The sequence below is a fragment of the Podarcis erhardii genome, assembly GCF_964252035.2.
Source record: "Podarcis erhardii genome assembly, chromosome: 9".
Lineage (NCBI taxonomy): Eukaryota > Metazoa > Chordata > Lepidosauria > Squamata > Lacertidae > Podarcis > Podarcis erhardii.
This window is the reverse complement of record NC_138512.1, coordinates 80,970,461-80,991,660: the sequence shown is the minus strand read 5'-3', so window position 1 is coordinate 80,991,660 and position 21,200 is coordinate 80,970,461. Positions and strand designations below refer to the sequence as shown.

General features: G+C 59.2%; 2 protein-coding genes across 3 annotated transcripts; one reads left to right on the top strand and one right to left on the bottom strand.

Moving 5' to 3' along the window:
• Positions 1-374: 374 nt before the first annotated feature.
• On the top strand, positions 375-4,959 carry LOC309349520 (BCL2/adenovirus E1B 19 kDa protein-interacting protein 3-like). The gene is made up of 6 exons (XM_081875548.1): positions 375-1,625; positions 1,827-1,953; positions 3,287-3,338; positions 3,609-3,682; positions 3,800-3,940; positions 4,415-4,959. Exons 1-6 carry the CDS (start codon positions 1,352-1,354, stop codon positions 4,461-4,463), a joined length of 717 nt encoding a protein of 238 aa, XP_081731674.1. The 5' UTR covers positions 375-1,351; the 3' UTR covers positions 4,464-4,959.
• Positions 4,960-7,733: 2,774 nt separating this feature from the next.
• LOC309349769 (uncharacterized protein) lies at positions 7,734-19,624 on the bottom strand. Of its 2 annotated transcripts, none has more exons than XM_081876055.1 (4): positions 19,525-19,624; positions 12,396-14,011; positions 10,424-10,498; positions 7,734-8,215 (listed from the first exon to the last, which is right to left on the bottom strand). In XM_081876055.1, exons 2-4 carry the CDS (start codon positions 13,586-13,588, stop codon positions 8,017-8,019), a joined length of 1,467 nt encoding a protein of 488 aa, XP_081732181.1. In that variant the 5' UTR covers positions 13,589-14,011; positions 19,525-19,624; the 3' UTR covers positions 7,734-8,016. The 2 variants fall into 2 exon arrangements, with proteins under 2 accessions (XP_081732181.1, XP_081732180.1); XM_081876054.1 differs by lacking the exon at positions 19,525-19,624 and adding an exon at positions 18,406-18,799.
• Between the last annotated feature and the right edge of the window lie 1,576 nt (positions 19,625-21,200).

The window sequence follows — 21,200 nt, the reverse complement described above, 5'->3', positions numbered from 1 at the left end:
TGGGGAGGGTGGCAGTTCCTGGAGGGAATCGGGTTCCAGGGGGAGGTCTTAGGCGACCCTGAGGGGGCAAGGGGGGTGCTCCCCACACCTGCCAGAATCCAGTGGCTGCGAGTGCGGCAGGAGGAACTCTGTATCCTTGCTACCTTTATTCTGGGTATCCTTTCGATGAGAGCGCTTCCTGCATTGGGGGGGGGCGCTAGACTAGATGTCCCTTGGGGGGGTCCCCTTCCAGTTCTCAATCAGTGGGGCAGCCTAAACTGTTGAGGTTTCCCCCGCCTCGCAGTTGTGGGCAGATGATGCTGCGAGGAGAAGGGGCGAGGAAGGCTGTCTGGGAGGAGGGCGCGCGGCGCGCTCCGGAGGATGCTGGGCGGGGGGGGGGGGGCGGGCAGCTGCTCCCTTCTGCTCGGCTCGCGGGGTCGGCCCAGGTCAGCCTCCTCCTCCCGGGCGGGAGATGCGTGCAGCTCGGCATGTCTGGCTGCGCCCCTCCCGGGCGCGCATTCATTCATGGAGCACGTAGCCGGCTACTCTTAAAGGGGCGACAGGAGGCGGCCCGGAGTTGCCTTCCTCGGCTGCCTCCTTCCGTGGCTTCGGCGGCGCCCCGCTCGTTGAAATCCCAGCGGGCAGCGCGAGGCCGAAAGAAACAGAGCAGGACCGGGACTTCTCGTGATGCAGCCTGGAATAGCATTGGCCTCTTTTGCTGCTGCATCACCCTGTGGACTCGCGCGAAGCTTGTGGTCCCGCAAGACCCCGAGATCCTTTTCACATGCCTGCTCGTAAGCCAGGTGTTCCCCGTCCTCAGGGCCGGATTGAGGTTTGATGAGGCCCTCAGCTCCTGAAGGTAATGGGGTCTTTTATGTGTCCTGCTGCCCGTTGTCAACAACAAATGATTGCTGTTTTTTGTGTTGAATGCAGTATATGCTATATGGTAACTTTGGGGGCCCCAAGAGAGTGGACCCTAAGCTAGAGCTTGTTTAGCTTATAGGTAAATCCGGCGCTGCCCGCCCTATATTTGTGCATCTGGTTCTTCCTGCCTAAGTGCAGAGCCCAGCATTTGTCCCCATTGAAATTCATTTTCTTAGCTTGCGCCCAGTTCTCCAATCTGTTCCGGTCATTTTGAATCCTGATTCTGACTCGACGGTGTGATGTTCAGAAAGTCTTTCCCGTAGGATCCTAGAATTGCAGAGATGGAAGTCACCCAAGGGTCATCTAGTCCAACCCTCGGCAATGCAGGCATCCCTGCAAAAGCATCCCTCCTGCGAGGGAGAGACCCCGCTGCTTCCGAGGAAGAGCGGCTTCTCCTGTCGAAAGACAGAATTTCCTTCCTTATCCTTTGAATCCAGTGCAGCTGGAAATGAGCGGGCTCCGTCTTCCTGGGGCAGCAGCCCGTCCGATATTGGCAGATCCTGTCCCTTGCCGGTTGGGGGCCCCACCCCTCCCCGGAGCAGGCTGGCGTCGCCCTTTTAAGGCGCGAGGGTGCCCGGCGCTTCTGTTTACAGAAGGGAGCCGGCTGGGCGTCACGTGGCCTCCAGCTGGCCGGCTGGCTAATGGGACGGGCACCTGCCTGGCACCGGGAGGGAGCCCAGGCAGCGGAGCGATGGAGGCGCCTCGGGAAGACGCCCTGCAGAGTGAGTGGCCCTGGGCGGGCGGGGGGAGGGAGGAGAAGCGCGCTCCCGCGCCGAGTCCCTTGCGGGGCCAGATTGGGGTAGGGGCTCTGGGACTCCCCCCCCCCAGCAGCTGCAGCTGCATCCCCCAGGCGGTGGCGGGGGACAGGGGGATCCAGTTCGGTCCCTCTAACTGCCCCTTCCTGCTGCCTGCCCGCTTCCTAGGCTCCTGGGTGGAGGTGCCCCCACTTGGCCTGGAGGAGCCCCCCACGCCGGCCTGTGCGCCCCACCGCGACATGGAACGGATCCTGCTGGAAGCGCAGCTGGAGATGGAGCCGCCGCGGGCCGAGGGGTAGGTGGCCGTGGGCGGATGACTCTTTCGTGGGCAGCGGGGTCGGCGGAACTCCTTGCAACTGGCTGTGAGCGCAGCAGGCGAAAGGGAGGCTCTGCGGTGGACAAGCGGGCGGCGGCTGCTAGCTCCGAAGGGCCGGGAAGCGACGACACCGGTGGGCGGCGAGAGACCAAGCTTGGACTGCCGGGTCTCGGGTGAGGGGACGGCAGATCAGCCCCTCGGAGCCAGACAGGCGCTACTGGGCATCCCTGGCTTTTCGCCCCTTCCTTAACCCCCGCTCAGGGCTGCGTACCCAGGGGGCGGCCCACTGCCTGGCCTGGGGGAGGCCAGCTCTTCCTTCCAAGCCCTCCCGTGAGCCTGACTCGACTCCCCCCACCCAGGCTATGGGGCCGCATGTGGGGCTCCTTAGGCTTTCACTGGAGTTGACATAACTGCGCTCCTAAGCAAATTCCGGTCAGCTCCTTTTAATGCTAATTATTGCACAGATGTTCCCTCAGTACTTGCGGTTCTGTTCCCTTCCCTTCCCCTTTGGGATGCTCTGAAACGTCAAAGTTTGAACCAAATCACCTCTCTTGAGATTTGTATTTCTGAACTTCTCACTGCGAAATTGGAAAGTCTGGCAGATTTCCTTTGGGCTCCACCTTGCCACACGAACCTGAGGATGTGAACCCCACATCCTGCCATTATAAATGTACCAGAGCTGGAAAAATCATGGATTCACAGATTTGTAGAGTTAGGAGGGACCTCCAAGGCCCATCTAGTCCAACCCCCTGAAATGCAGGAATCTCGACAACATGACAGATGGCTTTAAAATCTCCAAGGAAGGAGACTCCATCGCCTCCTTAGAGAGTCTGTTCCACTGTCAGCCAGCTCAGAAAGTTCTTCCTGGGGTTTAGTCACAAGGAGCCTTTGGTTTCTACAGCTGCTCCCCCAGAAAGACCGGCCTAGGAGTGGCCACCAGACATCTCCCAGGGACTGCCACAGTCAGGACACACAAAAGCCCCTGCAAGGATGACCTGGGCTGCTTCTGTGGGTGACAACTCAGCTCCCTTCTCCTGTCTGAGGCAGGGCTCCATTGGCCAGCCTCTTCACCTGCCCAGGAGGACAGGAGGCTCCTGCCTTCTGAAGGGCTCACCTGAGCATCCTCACGGGCTGTGGACAGGTCTTGCCTGGTAGAGATTTAGGTCCAGTGTGGGCATCAGCCTCTAAAGGGCTTCACAGCAGCTTCTGAGCATGCTCACAAACAGCATGGCAGCAAAATCTCTCTTGTGCATGAACACACAGACAGCGAGAGCAATGTCTCACCAGCAGATTCCATTTCTTGTGTTTCCAGCTCCTTCCTTGCACTGAAGGCACCTGGTGTGGAGGACCTGAGCCCAGGGCAGGTGAGTGTCAACGCTGAGGTGTGCAAAGGACCCACCTGGGCCATGGGCTTGTGGTCTTGTAGCCTCAGATTGAGAAGGCGCCAACCAAACTGGGGTCATGAAAGGTTTAATCTCAGGGGTCATTGTGGTGACCGATCCACGAAGCACCTTGAGTTCCGTAGACAGGTGTGTTCACACCCACCCACAAGACATGCCCAGATGGTTGCCCAGGTGATATGCCCCCCTCCACCCTTAAAAAAAATTATGGGATGCTGCACTTTCTCTTTGCAGAGGGAAGACGCTGAAGGGTCTGTCCAGCTGGGGACCCTGCCCTGGTCGTGGCCCAGCCCCCCTGAGCACCAAAAGTAAGGATGGCTCTTCACTGCCTTTCCCCGGGGGTCCTGGCTTCAGGCAACCCCCCCCCCAGACTCTCACCCCACTGCTTGCTCCACTTTGGACTCTGTCTGTCTGTCTCTCTGCAGGGAGCTGGCCTGCCTGCCCTCTGCGTGTGCCCCCCTGCTCAGCCCAGTTCTACATAGGAGGAGGGGGTTGCGGGACCCCCAGCTGCTGCTTCTGGTCATCCCCTCTCTGCTGCTCAGCCACGTCTTGGCCTTCGGCCTTGGGTGAGTTGGGGGCGGGGAGGCAACAAACCAGGCACAGTTAGCGCCTCCAAACCTCTTGCCTGGACTCCTCTCTCACACACATCAGCTGAGGATAAATGGGATCGTGGCAAAACATGGGGACGGTGGTTGATTTTTCTCCCTTTACGGAAACACCCTTAATTCTGCCCAGTGCAGCCAGCCCCCTATAGCGTCTGTCTCCTACCCCTCCCCTCCAAAACGTCTTGAGACCTGCGGTGAAGTCTCTGAGCTCTGGTTCCCCACAGGGACCTGGCTGGCTGCAGCAGAAGCAGATGCTGGATTAGATGGGTCTCTTCTGGCCTGATCCAGCAGCCTCTTCTCATCTTCTTCTGCTGCTCAGAGCCTTCCCTTGCCTCTCCCACTTGCCTGGAGGAGCGCAGCAAGAGAGGGGGCTGTCGGCCTGGCCTCTCCTGACCAAGCCCCTCACTCACTGCCCTTTTCCTCTCCTCTCTCCAGCATTTGCATCGGGAAGCGTCTGGCTGCCTCCCCATCAAGCAGCCTGTGAGGAGCCGAGGGGGGCCTCCTGGGACACCCACCCCACCCCAGCTCCCCTTTCTCCACGCTCCCCACCAAACTGTTGCACGGCCCTGTCTTGCCCAAGACCACCTGAGAAGTGGTGCAGAGCCCAGCATCAAACCTGATACCCCCACCCACCCACTTCTGTGTACACAACCTTCCTTGCCTCCGCTGTGGGGCCCAGCCTTCATAAAGAGTGTCATGGACTTAGCCCCAAAGCCCCCTCTCCACTTTCCCTGCTGCAGTGGGGCAGAGGGGAGGGGGTTGCTGGACTCCAATGGCAGCAGAGGCAGCTACCTTCTCCCCCTGCTCTCCTGTGGGTCCTGCTAGCAGCTGGGAGTTAGAGCCTGGACACATCTGGAAGGCCACATCTGGAGGTTGCTCTCCCCCCCCCCCATTCCAATCCAAGGAGCTTCGGAAAGACACTCTGCAGCAAAGCATGGCAGCTGATCTACTGGAACACGCCGTTGCTTCAGTCGAAATAAATCCTGTTTTTCAAAATCCTAAAAAAGTCTACCAGGCGTTTATTTTTAATGTACGGAGGAGAGTAGTTGTGCTTTGGGTGTGGAGTGAGGGGCACCATGTCCTGGCAATGCCATGGGGGAAGAAGCCCCCTCAAATATGTTATTGGGGGAGCCAAAGGAACCTCAGACCCTAGGGGTTGGCTCCTGTGTACCCGTAGAAGCCTGGGCTGCCTTGGATTGAGGCCTCCTCAGTTACTGGGGGGAGCACCCCATGTTGCTGGGGGGAGCTGCTGCTCTCAGCTTGGCTGGGGGCACCTCTCTTTTCTCCCGTCCCTGGCTGGACCCCACACTGCACTTATTTTTCTCTATTCAAAAGTTTACATACTTTAACATCTAATTTATCCAGTGTTTGTTTTCTGGGGGGACGCAGGGGTACGATTTGAACTATAAAATTGTGATTTTCTTGAGTCAAAATGAGAGTACCCCTCAACATTTTTTTATAGAAAAAAAGCACTGAATTTATTCACTGACTTCCCCTTCCCCTTCCCTGATGTTCTGTATTTATCCTTTAACTTTTAACACTCCATATGGAGCCCACACTTCTCCTCGCCACCAGCAGAGGGTGCTGCAGATCAGCATTTGGCCTTCTCCTGGCTCCTCCATGCTGGTCTGCAGGCCAAGGTTTCCTAGTCCTGACCTTGTTGCACAAGGCAAAACCAAGGGAAGGTTCCACTTGCCTCAGTGAGCCCAGCATGGCCCACTCTGACTGGCAGCTCCTCCCTTCCCTGGCCTTGCTACTAGAGCTGCTAATAATAATAATAATAATAATAATAATAATAATAATAATAATAATTTATTTGTACCCCGCCCATCTGGCTGGGTTTCCCCAGCCACTCTGGGCGGCTTCCAACAAAGATGAAAAGTACACTAAAATGTCACATATTAAAAACTTCCCTGAACAGGGCTGCCTTAAGATGTCTTCTGAATGTCAGGTAGTTGTTTATCACTTTGACATCTGATGGGAGGGCGTTCCACAGGGCGGGCGCCACCACCAAGAAGGCCCTCTGCCTGGTTCCCTATAGCCTTGCTTCTCGCAGTGAGGGAACCGCCAGAAGGCCCTCGGAGCTGGACCTCAGTGTCCGGGCAGAACGATCTGGACATGCATCATTGGAAGCTGAAAACATAGCCAGAGATTTGGAACAGGCAGGAGAATGGACTTCACACCCCCTCGATAGACTTGTGGAACTCACTGCCACAAGAGGGGAAAGCCCATTTGGATGGCTTTAAACGAGGTTGTGGAAAAGAAGACTAGTAATAGTCACTAGCTACAATGGCCGTATCCTGCTTCCAGAATCAGAGGCAGAGGTCTCTCAATACCAGTTGCTGGGAATCACAAGGAATCAGAGTTTGGCTTTGAGCTTTGGTCCTGCTTGTGGACTTCTTCCCATTGGCTGGCCACTGGCCTCATCCAGCAGGCTCTTCCTGTGCTCTGATTACTGGGCACCCCCCCCCCAGCACCTTCCATAGCCCCACCTCTGGGACCGCAGAGGCTGGCAGCCTCCCTGCCAAGCAGCTCAGTCTCTTCCTCACTGGATCCCTCCATGGGGGGCAAAGGGGCAGGCAGGACACAAGCTTCCTTTGCTGCTGCTGCTGCAGCCACTGACTGGGAAAGGCCCAGGCCCTTGAGATGCCCATCGGGGATGCCAAGCCAGAGGTCAGGAGCCCACGTGGGCCTGGTTCCCTGCCAAGTCCAGACCAAGCTGAGAGCTCCAGCAGCCTCACTCTGTTGTGCAAGGAAGAAGTTGGAGGTTCGTGGTCACCCTGAGGGCCTTGCGGGTGCAGAAAGGGACCCTCCCCGATCAAGACTGGCCATGGCAGATGAGGGCAAGGGGGTTGCCCCCTCCCCTTTAGTTCCTCGGGGCCACCAGAAAGTGTCTCCTCACCCAGGCACTTGCCTCTGGCCCACAGAAGGACTTGATCCTCTGGCCAATCAACGTCACTGGGTGACGACACCCCCATTTTTTCTAGCAGATGAGACAGAAGGGGAGGAATCTCCCCACTCCAGCTACAATTTAAAAAACAGCTGGTTAGATTCCCATGTGATGTGGGTCTTTGATTTTACACCCTTTGCATCAGTTGTGGCCCGAATATTTCAGTGCTTGAAACAATAAACCCAAATGTGGGGGTATCTTATAATAAAGATCATTGGTTGAACTTTACTGGTGCCCCAATTCAGGTCCTGCAGTGCCCCCCCCCCCGCCAGGTGACTAGGAACAGCAGCATAGCTAGCCCCTCGGGTGCCTGGGGTGGTGCGCACGCCTTGCAGCAGCCAGGGGCAGAGCGAGCCGCCCATGGGGACGGGTTGTGCTTCGTGGAGCCTCTCCGCAGCTTCCCCCTTAGCTGTGGGGCGGCTGGGGCGGTGGGCAGACGCAAGCCCTCGAAAAAGCAGCGCGGAGCTTGCAGGCAGTCCGCCCGCCACCTCGCCCTCAGGAGAGATGCGTGGCTCAGGCAGGCTGCAGGGCCCCCCGGTGTGGCGCCTAGTGCCCCCCGCCTCACCCAGCTATCTGGGCTTCTGCAGTGGCATAGGAAGGGGCGTGTGGTGGGTGCGGGAGTTATTTTTTGTCACCCCCCTCAGTGATGACACCCGGGGCGGACCGCACCCGCTGCACCCCACTTCCTAAGCCACAGACTAGGAAGTTACATTGCTGCCAGGGGTGGGGAGGGGCTTGTCCTGATTCTGGGATAAAGCAGCCCCCCCCCCACTTCCCTGAAGAAAGACTCTGAAGGAGAAGCAGTTTGAAAACAGGCGCCTCACAGGAGTTTATTGAGACCTCCTCGGATACAGTGTGTGTGTCTTCCCTTCTCTCCTCCCATCCTTTCATTGAGGGTGGGGGGCTCTGGAAGTTAAACTGGACAGATTTGAACAATAAAAAGGCTGGTGCAGTCCCTCCACGCTGCGGCTCTGTGGCAGGTTGACTGGTGTTGACTGGTGGGGGGGGGAGGCAGCCCCCTCACCCCATGGCTCCTTTTCCTCTCCTTGGGGAGGGAGACCCCCGGACCCTTCTGGGCACAGCACCATCACAGAAACCAGAAACACTTTCGCCGGGACTTCTTGGGCTCTGCTTTCACCACGGGCAGATTCAGCGTTGGCGACGGCTCCTGGTGGCTCGGCGTGGCAGCTCGCGGGGCCACCGGGGGGCTGTGGCTCAGCTCAGGCTCAATGGTGCTCAGCACCTGCTGCAAACGCCCCTCCTGCTTCCGGAAATCATGTTCCACGCTGTGGGGAGGGGGGGAGCAAGTCAGAGGGTGGCGTCTCCCAAGGAACCAATGCTAGTGATTGGGGGCAGAGATGGGGGTCTGGCTGGGCTGGGCTGCCCCATCCCTCCTGGGGGCCGTGGGAGCTGGTGCAGAGGCGGCAGGTCAGCCAGCAGGAGCCTGGGGGGCCGCCAATGGGAGCCCGCCTGCCTCTGCCGACCCTGGCATGTCTCACCCGTCGCCACAGCGGCAGAGACAGACCCGTCAATCCCAATTAGCGCTGAGGCCTTGTGTGAGCCACACAGGCAGGAGGCCAGAAGGAGCCGGCGGGCGGGCAGGCAGGCAGGCAGGCAGGCAGGCAGGGTGGCGGGGAGAGGAAGAGGGCCCAGTCAGCCAGGAAGGCTCTGCACAGCCAGCCAGCCAGCACCCCCCACCCCCGAAACAGCCTCCGAAGGTCAATGGAAACGTAGGGGAGGAACACAGAGAAAAGACTCCAAGGAGCAGAGGCTGCCGGTCTCTCCTTCCTTGAAGGTTCTTAAGCAGAGGTCGGGAGCCTGTCTGTCAGGGATGCTTGCGGGGGGCTGGTCTAGAGGACCCTCAGGGGTCCCTTCCAACTCTACAAGTCTAGGAGTCTATGGTCTGCGGAAGATGTCTTCCTTGTGCCAAACACCAGGGCTGGGAGCAAGAGCCCTCTAGGACTCTGATTCTATGGAAGCCAGAGCTCAGCTCACCTCTGCCCCCGGCAAGGAACTGGCAGAGACACCCGCCTCTCCCTGGGCATGGAGGCCCTTTCACCATCCTGGCTCACAGCCCTCCTCTAACCCCTCCTTAACAAATTCTCCAGTAGCACCTTAGAGACCAACTCAGTTTGTTCTGGATAGAAGCTTTCGTGTGCATGCACACTTCTTCAGGTAGTCGAAAGCTTAGACCCAGAACAAACTGAGTTGGTCTCTAAGGTGCTACTGGACAATTTTTTAATATTTTAATTTATTTTGACTGCGTCAGACCAACGCGGCTCCCTACCCTCCTTAACACCCACTGAAGCAGGAGACACCATAGATTGGTGCCCAGGGCTGGGGGGCCTCCTGGCATCCCTCGCCAGCCTCAAGTCAGTGGGAGTCATTGGCTGACTCAGCGTCCCAGGACTAAAGCCAGGGAGGGGCAAGGCCAGAGACGCAGCCTCCGTTCTCGTGCCATGCTGGGGGGGGGGGCTGCCACTGCAGGGACTCTGTCCTCCTGAGAAGCTCCGGCAGGAGGAGACAGGCTGTGGCGGCCTGACATTCTTTGCAGGCACCCTTCATATCCCATCTGCCAGAGACGCTTGCCTCTGCTTCCCTCAAGAACGTGATTGGGGCAGGTGGGCGGGCGGGCGGGTGGGCAGGCATGGGAGCCCTTGCCAGCTCCCTTGGGACTTCTCCAGCACCCAAGACCTCTGACAGCCCCCAGGGCACCCTGAACCCAGCCCACCAGCATCCAGCTGGCCACTGAGAGAGCATGATGATGGACTAGGAGGTCCACTGGCCTGATCCAGCAGCCAGACTCTTCTTGTGCCACCCAAGTCTATGAATGTATGAAATGTCAAGAGTCAAGAACACAGAATCGTAGAATTGGAGAGTTGGAGGGGCACTCAGGGGTCATTTAGTCCAACCCCCTGCAATGCAGGAATCTCAGCTAAAGCATGCAAGACAGGTGGCCATCCAAGCAAGGGCCCAGGTGTCTCTAAGCAGGACTGGGGGGCAGCCTCACCGTCTGAAGCCTGGCCACCTCCAGCTCTTCAGCCATAGGCCAAAGTAGAGGCTAAGGCAGGGAAGGGGCTCTGCTGGAGAAGTGGGTTGTTGGGGGGGGGGAGAAGGCGAGAGGAAAATCTGCTGGGCAGAGAGAAGAGTGGCCTGCCTGGGACCCAGCAGGACCCCCGGACTGGAAAGCGGCCAAAAGACGAAGAAGCTGGGTGAGCTTAGCCTGAAAGTGGGTTGGAGGGGTGGGGAGATGCTGGCTTCACCCCAGGCCAACGATACAGCCTTCCTCTCTCTCCAGAGCCCCCTTTGCCCTCCTCAGCAGAAAATTCAGGGTCATCACATCAATAATAATGTTGATGTGAAATGTGAAGGTCAGCAGCCGATGTCTGGGCTGCCGGTGGATGCTGTGGCCGGCAGCCGAGAGCAGAGGAGGTGGGGGAAGCCAGGGGGCACCCCCAACCCCCACCCCACCCCCGCTGCGAGGCCCCTCCTACCTGTAGATGATGCAGGCGCAGTCCCGGCACGTCCCACAGTTGGTGGTGTCCTGCCCTGTCTGGTAGGACTGCCGCCTGAAACGGAGCAGAAGGAGCCCATGAGCAGAAGGCCCAGAAGCCGCCTCCCTGCCTGGTCGCAGGGGCCCCCTTTGGTGCCAGGGGGGCACAAGCAGCAATGCCCAAAGGGACCAGGGGGAGGGAGACCCCCGGGAGGTCTTAGGGAGGGAAGCACAAGGCAGGCAGGCAAGGACTCCCTCAGGCCTCACAGCACACAGGCCGCCCCAAGGCAAGGGGGCTGGCCCCACAGTGGCACTGCTTTGGCTTCCAAAGCGAGCAGGCACAGTGCCAGGTGATGCCAAGGCTGGCTTGTAGCCAGCAGAACCCACTGCTGCCACCATAAAAACGCTCCATCATTTAAAGCGCAGTCTAACCAAAAAGCCGTGTTTTGCTGGACAGGCAGCCGAGAGCAGCTGAAGCTCACAGCATTTCCCTGTGCATTTGCTGGAGAGAACTCTGTGAGAGACAGTCCCACGGTGCCCAGACGGGCAGAGGGCACAGCCACAGATCTCATGCTCTCGTTTTTGTCTCTTCATGCCCAAGCCAGAAATGGGAGAACACCTGCAAAGCCTGAGCTCCAATGCTCAGGCCCCATTTTAAGCTAAACTGAAGTCTGCCTCTCAAATTGGCTCATTTGGCTGGAGCCTCGATCCCCGTATGGGATAGCTGCTGTCAGAGCCGCCCCTAGGTCCCAGCTCACAAAGGACCAACGCCCGGCTGTAGTTATGTACAAAAGTCTTTATTGAAGTTCAGTTTCCATTTCAAAGCCGCAGCGTGCAACTCTACGTCTTAAAGCCTAGACCGGCGAAGTTCAGTCTGACTCTCCTCCCCTTCCACACCAGTTTAAGACTCTAGCCTTGCTCCACCTCTTCCTTAGCTCCTTCCTCCTCTGGGCCCTCCTGCCCGCTGGGGTTTCATCCTTTCTGGACTCTTCTGACGCTGACCCCCGTGATTCTTGCCCCTCCTTCCGGCGGGCTTTAGGACCTGGTTCCCTATCCGGGCTACCTGCTGTGCCGCTCGCCTGTACATTTGAACTTGGCGCGCGCGCCCAGCCGGCAACCTTCCTCTTGACCGTTCCCTCACTCTCCGATGGAGGCGTGGCCAACCCTGACTCATCTTCTCTCCCTGGTGGTGAATACACTGGCCCTGATACCTGGGACTCCTCCCCCCCACTACGCTCTGGTGGGGAAGCTGGTCCTGATTTCCAACTGCTGCTCTGGGAGTCCCCGCTGGCCCCTTGCTTCTGGGGTGTCCCCCTTGGGGCCCCCCTTGGGGCCCCCCTTGCCCTGGCCATCGGCGCCCCCTTCTGTGAATCTTCCGATTCGCTGGAGAGGCTCATGGAATCACTCTGACCACTGTCACCGCCTACGCTGCCCTCGGATTGCTCCCCCTCGCTCTCCATCTCCTCCCCTCCCTGCGCTCTCGCTGCGTCCCTGACAGCTGCATATTTCTCCATTGCAGGGGGTTGGACTAGATGACCCTCAGGGTCCCTAGAAGCTCTACAAATTTTGTCTCTGTAACTGAATTACAATTTTAAGCCTGCCTGAATAAAGCTGCTGTTATTCTGCCGCAGAAACTCTGAGTAGATGTTATTTTTTTCTCTTACAATACTGTTTGTGTGATTATTGTTTCAAAAGGGGGAGAAAAGGGGGAAATATCAGAGAATCCAATCTGCCTTAAAACATCCTAGATTACTTAAACAGAAAGGCTAAAACTAGCCCATCTAAGCTTCTTTTTAAGCCGCAAAAGGGATATCACTCTGCAGAACTCACAGATGTGAGGAAGGAAAATATCTAATAAATACAGCCTCTCCTGGCATCTATTCAAGATCCCTGGCTCCAAAGGGTCGAGGCGGCTCTAGCCTGGCCAGTGGGGGCTCCTTGGGCAACCCAGACCCCCCCCAGACCCGCCTCACCCATCACGCTGCGCCTCCTTCTTCTCCAGATCCTGAATGACATCGAGTAGCACCTTGATGGTTCGTTGGCTGGTCTCCAGCACCCCCTCGAGGGACTGCAGCTGGGAGTGGATGTCACCCACCCACCCGGGGAGGTCCTGAGATGCTGGCGGGGGCTCCCTGGGCGCAGCAGCCACAGACACCAGCTGCAGAAGGTGGTCCTGGCCGCGGGGAAACGTCTCCCCGGGTCTGGCGGAGAGGCAGGTCTCAGGGGGGCAGCTGCAACCGGAGGAGGGCAGAAGGGGGTCTGGAGGCTTCTGGGAAGGCGTGGGGGCTGGGGGGTGGGCCTGAGTGGTGCTGAGGCTCCCTGGGGAGGCCGCAAGCGCTGCTGGTTTTCCTGACTTAGGGGGCCCTGCTGTGGGAAGCAGGAAGGCAGAGGTGGGGTCTTCGGTGGGGGGGCCCTGAGCAAGGGGGCAGGGGGCAGGGATGCCCCTCTGGGGGGCACAGGGAGGGGCTCTCGAGGCCTGCTCAGAGGGAGTCTGACAGAGAGGTGGTGGGCACAGCCAGGGGGCGCCAGAGCTGCCGCAGCTGCTTGGGGTGCCATGGGGCTGCGTGGAGGAGGGGGCACAGTGCTTGCGCTGGGAAGACCAGCTGGCCGAGAGGCACGGGGCCCCCCGCCCTGGGTACGGGAGGCATGACTCCCAGGGAGGTGGCAGCCCGGGGCACAGGGTGGAAGGAAGTCTGGGGCACTGCTGGGCGTGGGGTGAGGCGAGGGAGCAACCAAGGGCAGGAAGGCTGGCGGTGCCCCCCAGGGGCGGATCCTGGCTGCGGCCCACTGCACAGGGCGCCCCCTCCTGGGCGAGGTCGCAGGAGCTCTTGCTGCGGGGGGGCCGCTGCAGGCTGGGTGACGTCTGGCTGGCGGTGCTGATGCCAGTCGCCCCGTGGGGATCCGGCAGGGCGAGCAGCAGGCGGGGCCCGGATTGGGGCCAGCTCCGCCTGGAGCAGTTTGCGGCAGAGGCACGTGGGGGGGGGCTGCCCGGGGGCTCCTCTCCGCCCTCCTCCAGGTCCTTGAAGCGCACCTGCTGGGCGCGGTGGCGGCGGCGGCGCTGCAGGCGGTCCTCAGCACCCGGCGAGTCGCGCTTGAGCAGCACGGAGCGGACCCCGGCGGCAGCCTTCTCTTGGCCGGCCTCCGGGGCTGCCTCCTGGCTGGCCATGGCTGCCCCTTTGCCCCGCCAGGGGGGCGTCACAGCCTCCTGCCCCGCATGACCGCAAGCCGTTCCCCAGAAAGCATAGATTCAGCTGCCCCCTCCGCCAGGGCGCAAAGCATCTCTCCCGTGGGTGCTGCTGCCTGGGGCTCAGCCTCAGCGACTCCCAAGGGGGCAGCCGGCGCCTCATGGCTCGAGGAGGCCTGGCCTTTGCCCCCCAGCCGGCAGGAACCCCATGGCCTGCTCTCCTCCCCCCTCCCCCCTCTCTAGGGTCCGTCCCTGGCCACCGAGGGCCTCTCTCTGGGCCGGGAGAAGGGAGAGGGGAGAAGGGAGCCCATCCTGCTCACGGCGGCTGCTTCCGCTTCCCGAGGGTCAGTCACTTGTGGGGCCAGCAGGCACAGCGCCAGCCCATAGCCTCCCTGGGCAACGGACCTGCAGAGAGAAGAGAGGAGATGAATGGGTGGAAACCCGTTCCAGTTATAGTCCACACTACAACCAGGGCGAAGAAAAACAGCGCAAAAGTAAGACAGGAATAATGAAAATAAGAGAAGTGTAGAGCAGCCAGGGACCCTCAAAGGACATCCAGTCCAACCCCCTGCAATGCAATGCAAGAAGAAGAAGAAGAGTTTGGATGTGAAATACCGCCTTTCACTCCCCTTCAGGAGTCTCAAAGCGGCTCACATTCTCCTTTCCCTTCCTTCCCCACAACAAACACTCTGTGAGGTGAGGGGGGCTGAGAGACTTCAGAGAAGTGTGACTGGCCCAAGGTCACCCAGCAGCTGCAGGTGGAGGAGCGGGGAAGCGAACCCGGTTCCCCAGATTATGAATCTATTGCTCTTGGGGAGGCTCAGATCAAGTGGCCCAGGAGCCAAGGCGAGGAGGAGAGCCTGCCGCTGGATGAGGCCACCAAAGTGGAGCCTCCTAGTCCAGCACCCTGTTCCCCCCGGCCAACCAGATGCCCTCAAAGGGACCTGAGAGGAGCAGCCCTCTCCCCCTCTTGTTCTCCACCTTTCTAAGGTAGACTGATGCTGTCCATGGAGGCTCCACTTAGGAATCACAAGAACCTAAAGGGAGCTCTGTAGCAGCTGGATCAGGCCACTAAAGGGGCTGACCATTTAGGAGTGGCTGGGGGGGGTTGCATCAGAGTAGGGCTGAGGGGGAGGGCTTAACCCTTTCCTTTCCATTCCCTTTTCTTCTGAAATAACTCCCCAAGTCTGTCACCCACCAATCCCATCCAAGGTCTGGTGAAACAGGCATTCGTGGAGAACGAGAGGGCGATTGATCAAGAGCCACTAGCCAGGGTGCCCTGCTCTGCCTCCACAGTCGGAATCTGCAATGCTTCTGAATCCCAGTGGCAGGAGGGGAGCGCTGCCATGTGCTCAGCTCCTGCTTGGGGGGCTCCCACAGGTCGGCCCCTGTGAGGACAGGATGCTGGACTCGATGGGCCCCTGGCCTGACCCAGCAGGCTCTTCTGGTGTTCTTAAAGCCCCTCCCAAACCTGCCCAGTTTCCTTTCGGAGGCTCCCACAACCTCCTCTGCCACGTGGCCACCCCCTAAAAACACCCCTCTCCCGTCCCTCTGCCACCTCCAGTCTCAGGCAGGATCACAAAACACAAAGCGACAAGCTCTGGTCTTTGGTGCTGCTGCTGCCTCTGTTTGAAAAGAGGGAGAGAGAGGAAGAGAGAGAGGGAAGGGGGGGGAGAGAAGGGGCCCTTCAGCGTAAACAGGCCAGGAACGCCAGCCAGGCAGAAGCCACAGCTAAGAATAGCAGCCTGGCCTTCATGGGGAGCAGGAAGAGGAGGAGGAGGAGGAGGACGAGGAGAAGCCCTCACCATCCTGTTAGGAGGACCCTCCTTCCCTTCCAGCCGTCCCACCGCCTCTGTCGGCCTCCAAGAGGAGCATCAGGGAGGGGGCACCCCCAAAGAGCCTTTGCTGTGCCCCCTCATACCAACCAGGGGGTCCATCTCCCAGCCCAGAGGCAGGAGGCGGCCACAGCCTCACTTTGCCACAGAGAGAATTCCCCGGCTGGCATCCCTTTCCCCCTGCGACTCAGTTTCCCAGGTCACCTCCAAGTGGCTGTGCCGGGGGGGGGCACCTTTGGGAATTGGGGGGAGAAAGCAAAAGGTAGCAAGCCTGTGAACATTTTACATTGCTGTCATTATTATCAATGGCTCTTGGTTTTCTTGCCTGCCCACCACCGTAAGGTCCCAGGGTGCAGAATGACAGAACGGTCATCCAGACCAGCCCCCCCCCTTGCAGGAATCACAACTGGTTCCATGATTCTGACAAATGTCCATCTGACCTCTGCTTAAACTGACAACAAAGGAAAGGAAGGTTACAGCCATTTAAAAATGCAGTATTAAAAACAGTTTAAGATGAATTACTGTGGGATCTATCTACCAGTATCTTCAATAGAGAGCCAGTGGGAGAGACTAGGGTTCGAATCCCTCCTCAGCCAGAAAACTCCTTGGGGGATCTTAGGGGTCCGTCAATGCTCCTCTCAGCCTGACCTACCTCACAGGGTTGTTGTGGGCCTTAAATGAGGAGGAAGGGAGAACCATGCACCTGCCCTCCTTAGCTCCTAGTAGAAAAAGGTGGGATGGAAATTCAATAAAGAAATAAAACCCCAGGTGTCATCGAGGGCAGAGTAAATGGTGTGTCTTCAGCATGCAATGGAACCTGTCCCACAGGACTGTCAGGTGCCATGAGAACAGGATGGCGGACTCGATGGGCCGCTGGCCTGATCCAGCAGAGCTCTAAGAAGGCCTAAAGAAGGTGCCAGGAGCCCCCTCTGTAAGGTGGGAATTCCCAGAGAGCCAAAGAAGAGCCCTTTAGCCAGGTGGGAGTCCCCAAAGCCGTGCCCTGTGCACAACACTCTCCCCTTCTGCAGCTGACTTGGCAGAAAGGAGGGAGAATGAAAGGCAGAGGCCTCCGGGTTGCGCAGGAGGGGCGTCCCAGGCAGGCCAACGCCTCCTGGCAAGAGGGCCAGGCCAGGAGAGCCCCTTTCTGCCCAGCTGCAGTGCCTCCCCCCCCCCACTGTGCCATCGCTTCTCCCCAGCAGGAAGGGAGTTGCCGGCTCAGCACTGCCGCCCAGACTTTCTCCCGCACTGCTAACAAGCAAAGTTTCCAACTGCTGAGCGAGCGAATCACTGGCCTTCCTCAGAGCACCCCAGGAGGAGGAGGAGGAGGAGGAGAAGGGAGCCTGCCTGCCTGCCTGCTCCCCCCACCCATTTTGCTGCAGCAGAATTGAGGATTCTGGACCACCTGCCACCCAGGCAGACACCTGGGCAATTTCCTTCCTGTTCCTGGAGCTGTGCCCAGACCCAGACCTGACTGGAAGGGCCTCTCATTAGCATTGGCAACAGCGGGCGAGGAGAGTGGCAGGGGGGGGCATGTGCCTGTGCGTGGCTTACAGCACACCCAATGCCCAGCCGGCTGCCCATGATCACAAGCAGGACCCCTCCCTGAGGGCAAGTGGGGGGAGAGAACTGTCTCCTTCCTTGGGGGCTTTCAAGCGGAGGTTGGATGAGCATCTGCCATGGATGCCTTTGTGAAGATTCCTGCATTGCATGGGGTTGGGCTGGATGACCCTCAGGGTCCCTTCCCACACTAGCATACTGTGGTTCTATGAATGTTCTGCAGAACGAGAAAACCAGCCTGGAGCAGGCGGCTGGGGGCTGTAGGCCCTAAGAGGCAATGAGCAGAAGGACAGAGAGCTAAGAGACACAGAGGCCAGGCTCTCCCACCACCGCAAAGACGCCTCGGAATGTCAGTCGCGGGAGATCATCCCAAGTGCGGCTGCTGCACTCAGATCCTGCCTGGGAGCATCTGGCTGGCCAATGTGGGAGCAGGATGCTGGCCGGAAGGGGCCACCTCTTGCCTGATCCAGCTCAAGAGCTCTCATAATAGGAGAACTGCAGAGCTGGAAGAGAACGCCAAGGGTCATCTAGTCCAACCCCCTGCAATGCAGGAATCTCAGCTAAAGGATCCAGGACCGGTGCCTCTTCCAGGTAACAGCCTTTCAGGTATTTGAAGGTGGCTGCTTCATCTCCTCTCCGTCTCCTCTTTTCCAGGCGAAACATCCCCTGCTCCTTCGACCCTTCCTCATCAGGCCTCTTGGTTTCCAGAGGCTTCGCCATCTTGGTCACCCTCCTCTGAAGGGCAAGAGGCAAAAAGCACCCCCACTTCTCCCCCCCCCACAAGCCTGGAAACGGAGACCCCAGAAACAATGGGTGCCCATGGGGCAGGGGGGCTCCTCCCCTCCCCCGCAGGGAGCAAAGGCACTCAGGGAAAGTGAGTCAGGGGCCACAAGAGGAGACTCCAGGGGACCCTGGAGGCCAGAAGAACAGGAGAGGGGCAGGTTGGAGCTGTGGGGCACTATCCAAAGAGAGCTTCCATTGCCCACGCCTCAAGGCTGGTCGGCTGTGCCCCACATAAAACTGAACCTCTAGGGTGGCTGCCCTGGAAGGGGGAGACCAAGCAGTGGCCAGCCAGATGGACTGGGGGCCTTGCTCCAATGTGCGGGTGCCCCCTCCCCGGGAAGAAAGAAGCCCCTCCTGCAGGAAAAGAGATTCCAACTCAACATTGGGAAGAACTTTCTGCCAGTACAAACCGCTTGAGGGCGGAACAGACTCTCTCAGAAGGTGGGGAGGCTTCTAGCCAGCCGTTTGGTGGTCACGCCAGGGATTCTTCAGCTGCGATTCCTGCATTGCAAGGGGGTTGGCCTAGATGACCCTTGCGGTCCCTTCCAACTCCACCATTCTATGATTCTAAGTCAAGGTGGCGCCCAGAGGGAGCACCAGCCCTGCCCTGCCTCAGGCTCTCACCTGGCCCTCAGGGTCACACACACAAGCAGAGAAGCGGCTCAGGAGCTCCCAGCCAGAGTCCAGAGGGCGGGGGAGAGATCCAGGGTCCAAGCTGCAAAGAAGAAAGGAGTGGCAAGCCCAGAAGAAGGTGGTCCCTGGCTGCCGCCCCTGCCTTCCAAGATCCCCTGAAGGGCAGCTGGGCAGTCTGATGCAGCCAAAGCAGCACTTTCATGGCAGACGCATTTCTTAGGGCAGCATGAAGCCTGGCGGGCTGGAGCCTGCTCCCCAAAAGCACATCCCACAATGAAGGGGTAGGTCTTTAAGCCTCTGCGGTGGTCCCTGCTTCCTGCTGGCAAGGGGCGGGGGGGGGGGAGAGGAGACGGGGGTCAGACATGTATTGGGGTCCCCCTCCAATAATCCCCAGAACCCTCCTTAAAACCCAGGAGGAGCCAGCACCCGGACCACAGGACTTTGGGCCCCAGCCTAAACTTTAAGACACCGGAAAACACAGTCGTCACCACCAGCCGCCCCTCCCGCCAAGGGAGCTGCGGACGTGAAAGCGGCGACTCTCCGAAGTTCCCCTAAACACCGCAGGCGCCGCGGAGCAAACTTTCCACCCCCAGGACAGATCACCCGTGGCGCCTTACTGTCTCTTTCAAAGGGTTTTGGGGGGTGTGGAGGCAATCTAACCCCCCACAGGCGCCACAGACTAGCCCCCACCCGCTTCCAAGGGCTCTCCAAAGGCTTCCACCGCCCCCCCCCCATTCCGCTTGCGCGCCCAGCCACCGCGCCGCGATCCAGAAAGGCGTTCGTTCGCAGCATCCGCCCGGCCGAGGCAGCAGCCACCGCTCCGTAGCAGGGTGTGCGTGTGAGGGCGTGGAGTAGCCAAGCCGAGGCGTGGTCCACCTAGCTCAGCCTTCGCGACACGGGCTGGCAGCAGCGGCTGTCTTCCGGGGAAGCCAGGCCGGCGAAGCCATTCGCGGGCGAGCCTTCTGCATGCCAAGCAGCTGCCCTGGCGCGGAAGAGGGGCTGCCTCCCCCCCCCCATGGCAGCCACAAAAAAGACCCCTGCCAATCCGCGCGCCCTGCCATCCCTGGCGGCTGCTCCGGATCCCCTCCGTCCCCGCTGCGCGCTCCTTGCCTGCCTGCCTGCTCGCTCTCCGGCGAGAGGGTCCTCCGGCCGCGAGGAGGACGAGCCGGAGCCGCCGCCGCCGCCGCCGAAGCGCTCGGCCGAGAGAGGCAGAGGCGGAGCCGGGGCGGGCGGGCGGGCGGCGTCGCGCCTTCCCGGGAGAGCGACCGGCGCTCCGCCGCCGCCGCCGCCGCTGCCTCCTCCCTGGGCGGGGCTTCGCCTGGGCGGGCGGCCCGGCCACGCGGCCACGTGCGCGACCCCGAGCGGAGCCCCGGCAGCAGCTGCCCGTCGCGGGGATGCTCCTCTGCCTCCCGGGTTGGCCCTGGCGCGCGAGAAGACGCCTCCGAGCATGTGCAGAGGGCGTGGCGGACACCCCCTCCCGGGCTTAGCCGGTGCCGCTTCCTGGCAGGATTGGCCCTCTGGGGGGCTGGGGTTTGCTGCTGCTTCTCTTCCCCCACCACTGCCGGATTTGGACCCCGGTCTGCCTCGTTCCGAAGGTCGGGGGCTATTTTGGAAGGCCCCTTTCCAGCCGAGGTCCCAACAAGGGCCGGGCCAGTGTGTGGCCTAAACGAATGAAATAAATCAGACTCCTTTGTGAGCCAGAAGTAGAAATGTCTCCGGGGGAAGCCCTCCCCCCATAGCCAAGACATGGGTGGCCACTTGTCAGGGATTCCTTAGCTGCGACTTCTGCATTGCAGGGGGTTGGACTAGATGACCCTTGGAGTTCTCTTCCAACTCTACCCTTCTAAGATTCTGTGAAAATGAGACACTCATCATTCTGAAGGTCAACGGAGCTGCTGGAAAAAGGGCCACAGTGACGCTGGAGCAAAGGACAGTGGGGTTGTCCGAGGCACAATTTGTGTGAATGAAGACAGCAACTCCACTCTGGAGGCCGCTTGGGCCGAGAGCACTGCTTTTGGACCCAAACTATGCAGACTCTGCCCTGCAGGGCAGCTTCACCCCCCAGGTGTGGCTGGCGGCCCTTCAAGGCTCCTGATTTCAAGTGGCAAGGAAGGCAACGTGGCTCCTTAAGTCCGGCCTGTGGACAAGGACTCTTTCCTCCTTAGGTGCACAGAGGGAAGGGTGCAAAAACTGACCAGCAGATATTCAGTGTTGTGGCAAGGACTGGGTGTGATTCTGGCACAGAAGCTCAGGCACCAGGAGGGTCTCCTCTCCCCTCCAGGAAGCCTCACAGCAGCAGACAGAGAGGGTGGGGTGGGGCAGACACCCTTGGGGAGGGCAGCAGTATCCTCCTTGCATTCTGAGAGAGAAACAGCATTAAATGGCAGCTGGAAGTCACGCCTCTCCAAAACCCATACCGAGGCATCTCGCAATGTCAAGTGAAGCATTTCATTGTATGACAACAGGATTATGGTGATGATTTATTAATTTATATACCACTTATATGCCCAAATGGCTTCTAAGCAATTTACAACTGTGAAATCTGTCCATAATTAATTACACAGTAACATCAAAACATTCTTAATTAAAATATACAATAAAACAAGCAGATAAGAAGTGAAACAATTTAAATAGGTAAAAAAAAACATGTTAAGGCAACATAATCTCGAATTCAGTGTCTTCAGAAGTTGGGGCAATGCCTCTCCAATCTCAAAGGGAGGGCATTCTGCAACACTGGTGCCACCCATGAAAAAGGCCACCTCCGTGATACCACAAGCAGATAATCA

Excerpts from the sequence above, each read along its gene's own strand:
- LOC309349520 (XM_081875548.1), top strand. The coding sequence starts at position 1,352 with ATGAGCGGGCTCCGTCTTCCTGGGGCAGCAGCCCGTCCGATATTGGCA. Across the intron at positions 1,626-1,826 it reads TCGGGAAGACGCCCTGCAGA|GCTCCTGGGTGGAGGTGCCC; the intron begins GTGAGTGGCCCT and ends CCCGCTTCCTAG. Across the intron at positions 3,941-4,414 it reads GTCTTGGCCTTCGGCCTTGG|CATTTGCATCGGGAAGCGTC; the intron begins GTGAGTTGGGGG and ends TCCTCTCTCCAG.
- LOC309349769 (XM_081876055.1), bottom strand. The coding sequence starts at position 13,588 with ATGGCCAGCCAGGAGGCAGCCCCGGAGGCCGGCCAAGAGAAGGCTGCC. Across the intron at positions 10,499-12,395 it reads AAGGAGGCGCAGCGTGATGG|GCGGCAGTCCTACCAGACAG; the intron begins GTGAGGCGGGTC and ends GCTCCGTTTCAG. Across the intron at positions 8,216-10,423 it reads TGCGCCTGCATCATCTACAG|CGTGGAACATGATTTCCGGA; the intron begins GTAGGAGGGGCC and ends CCCTCCCCACAG.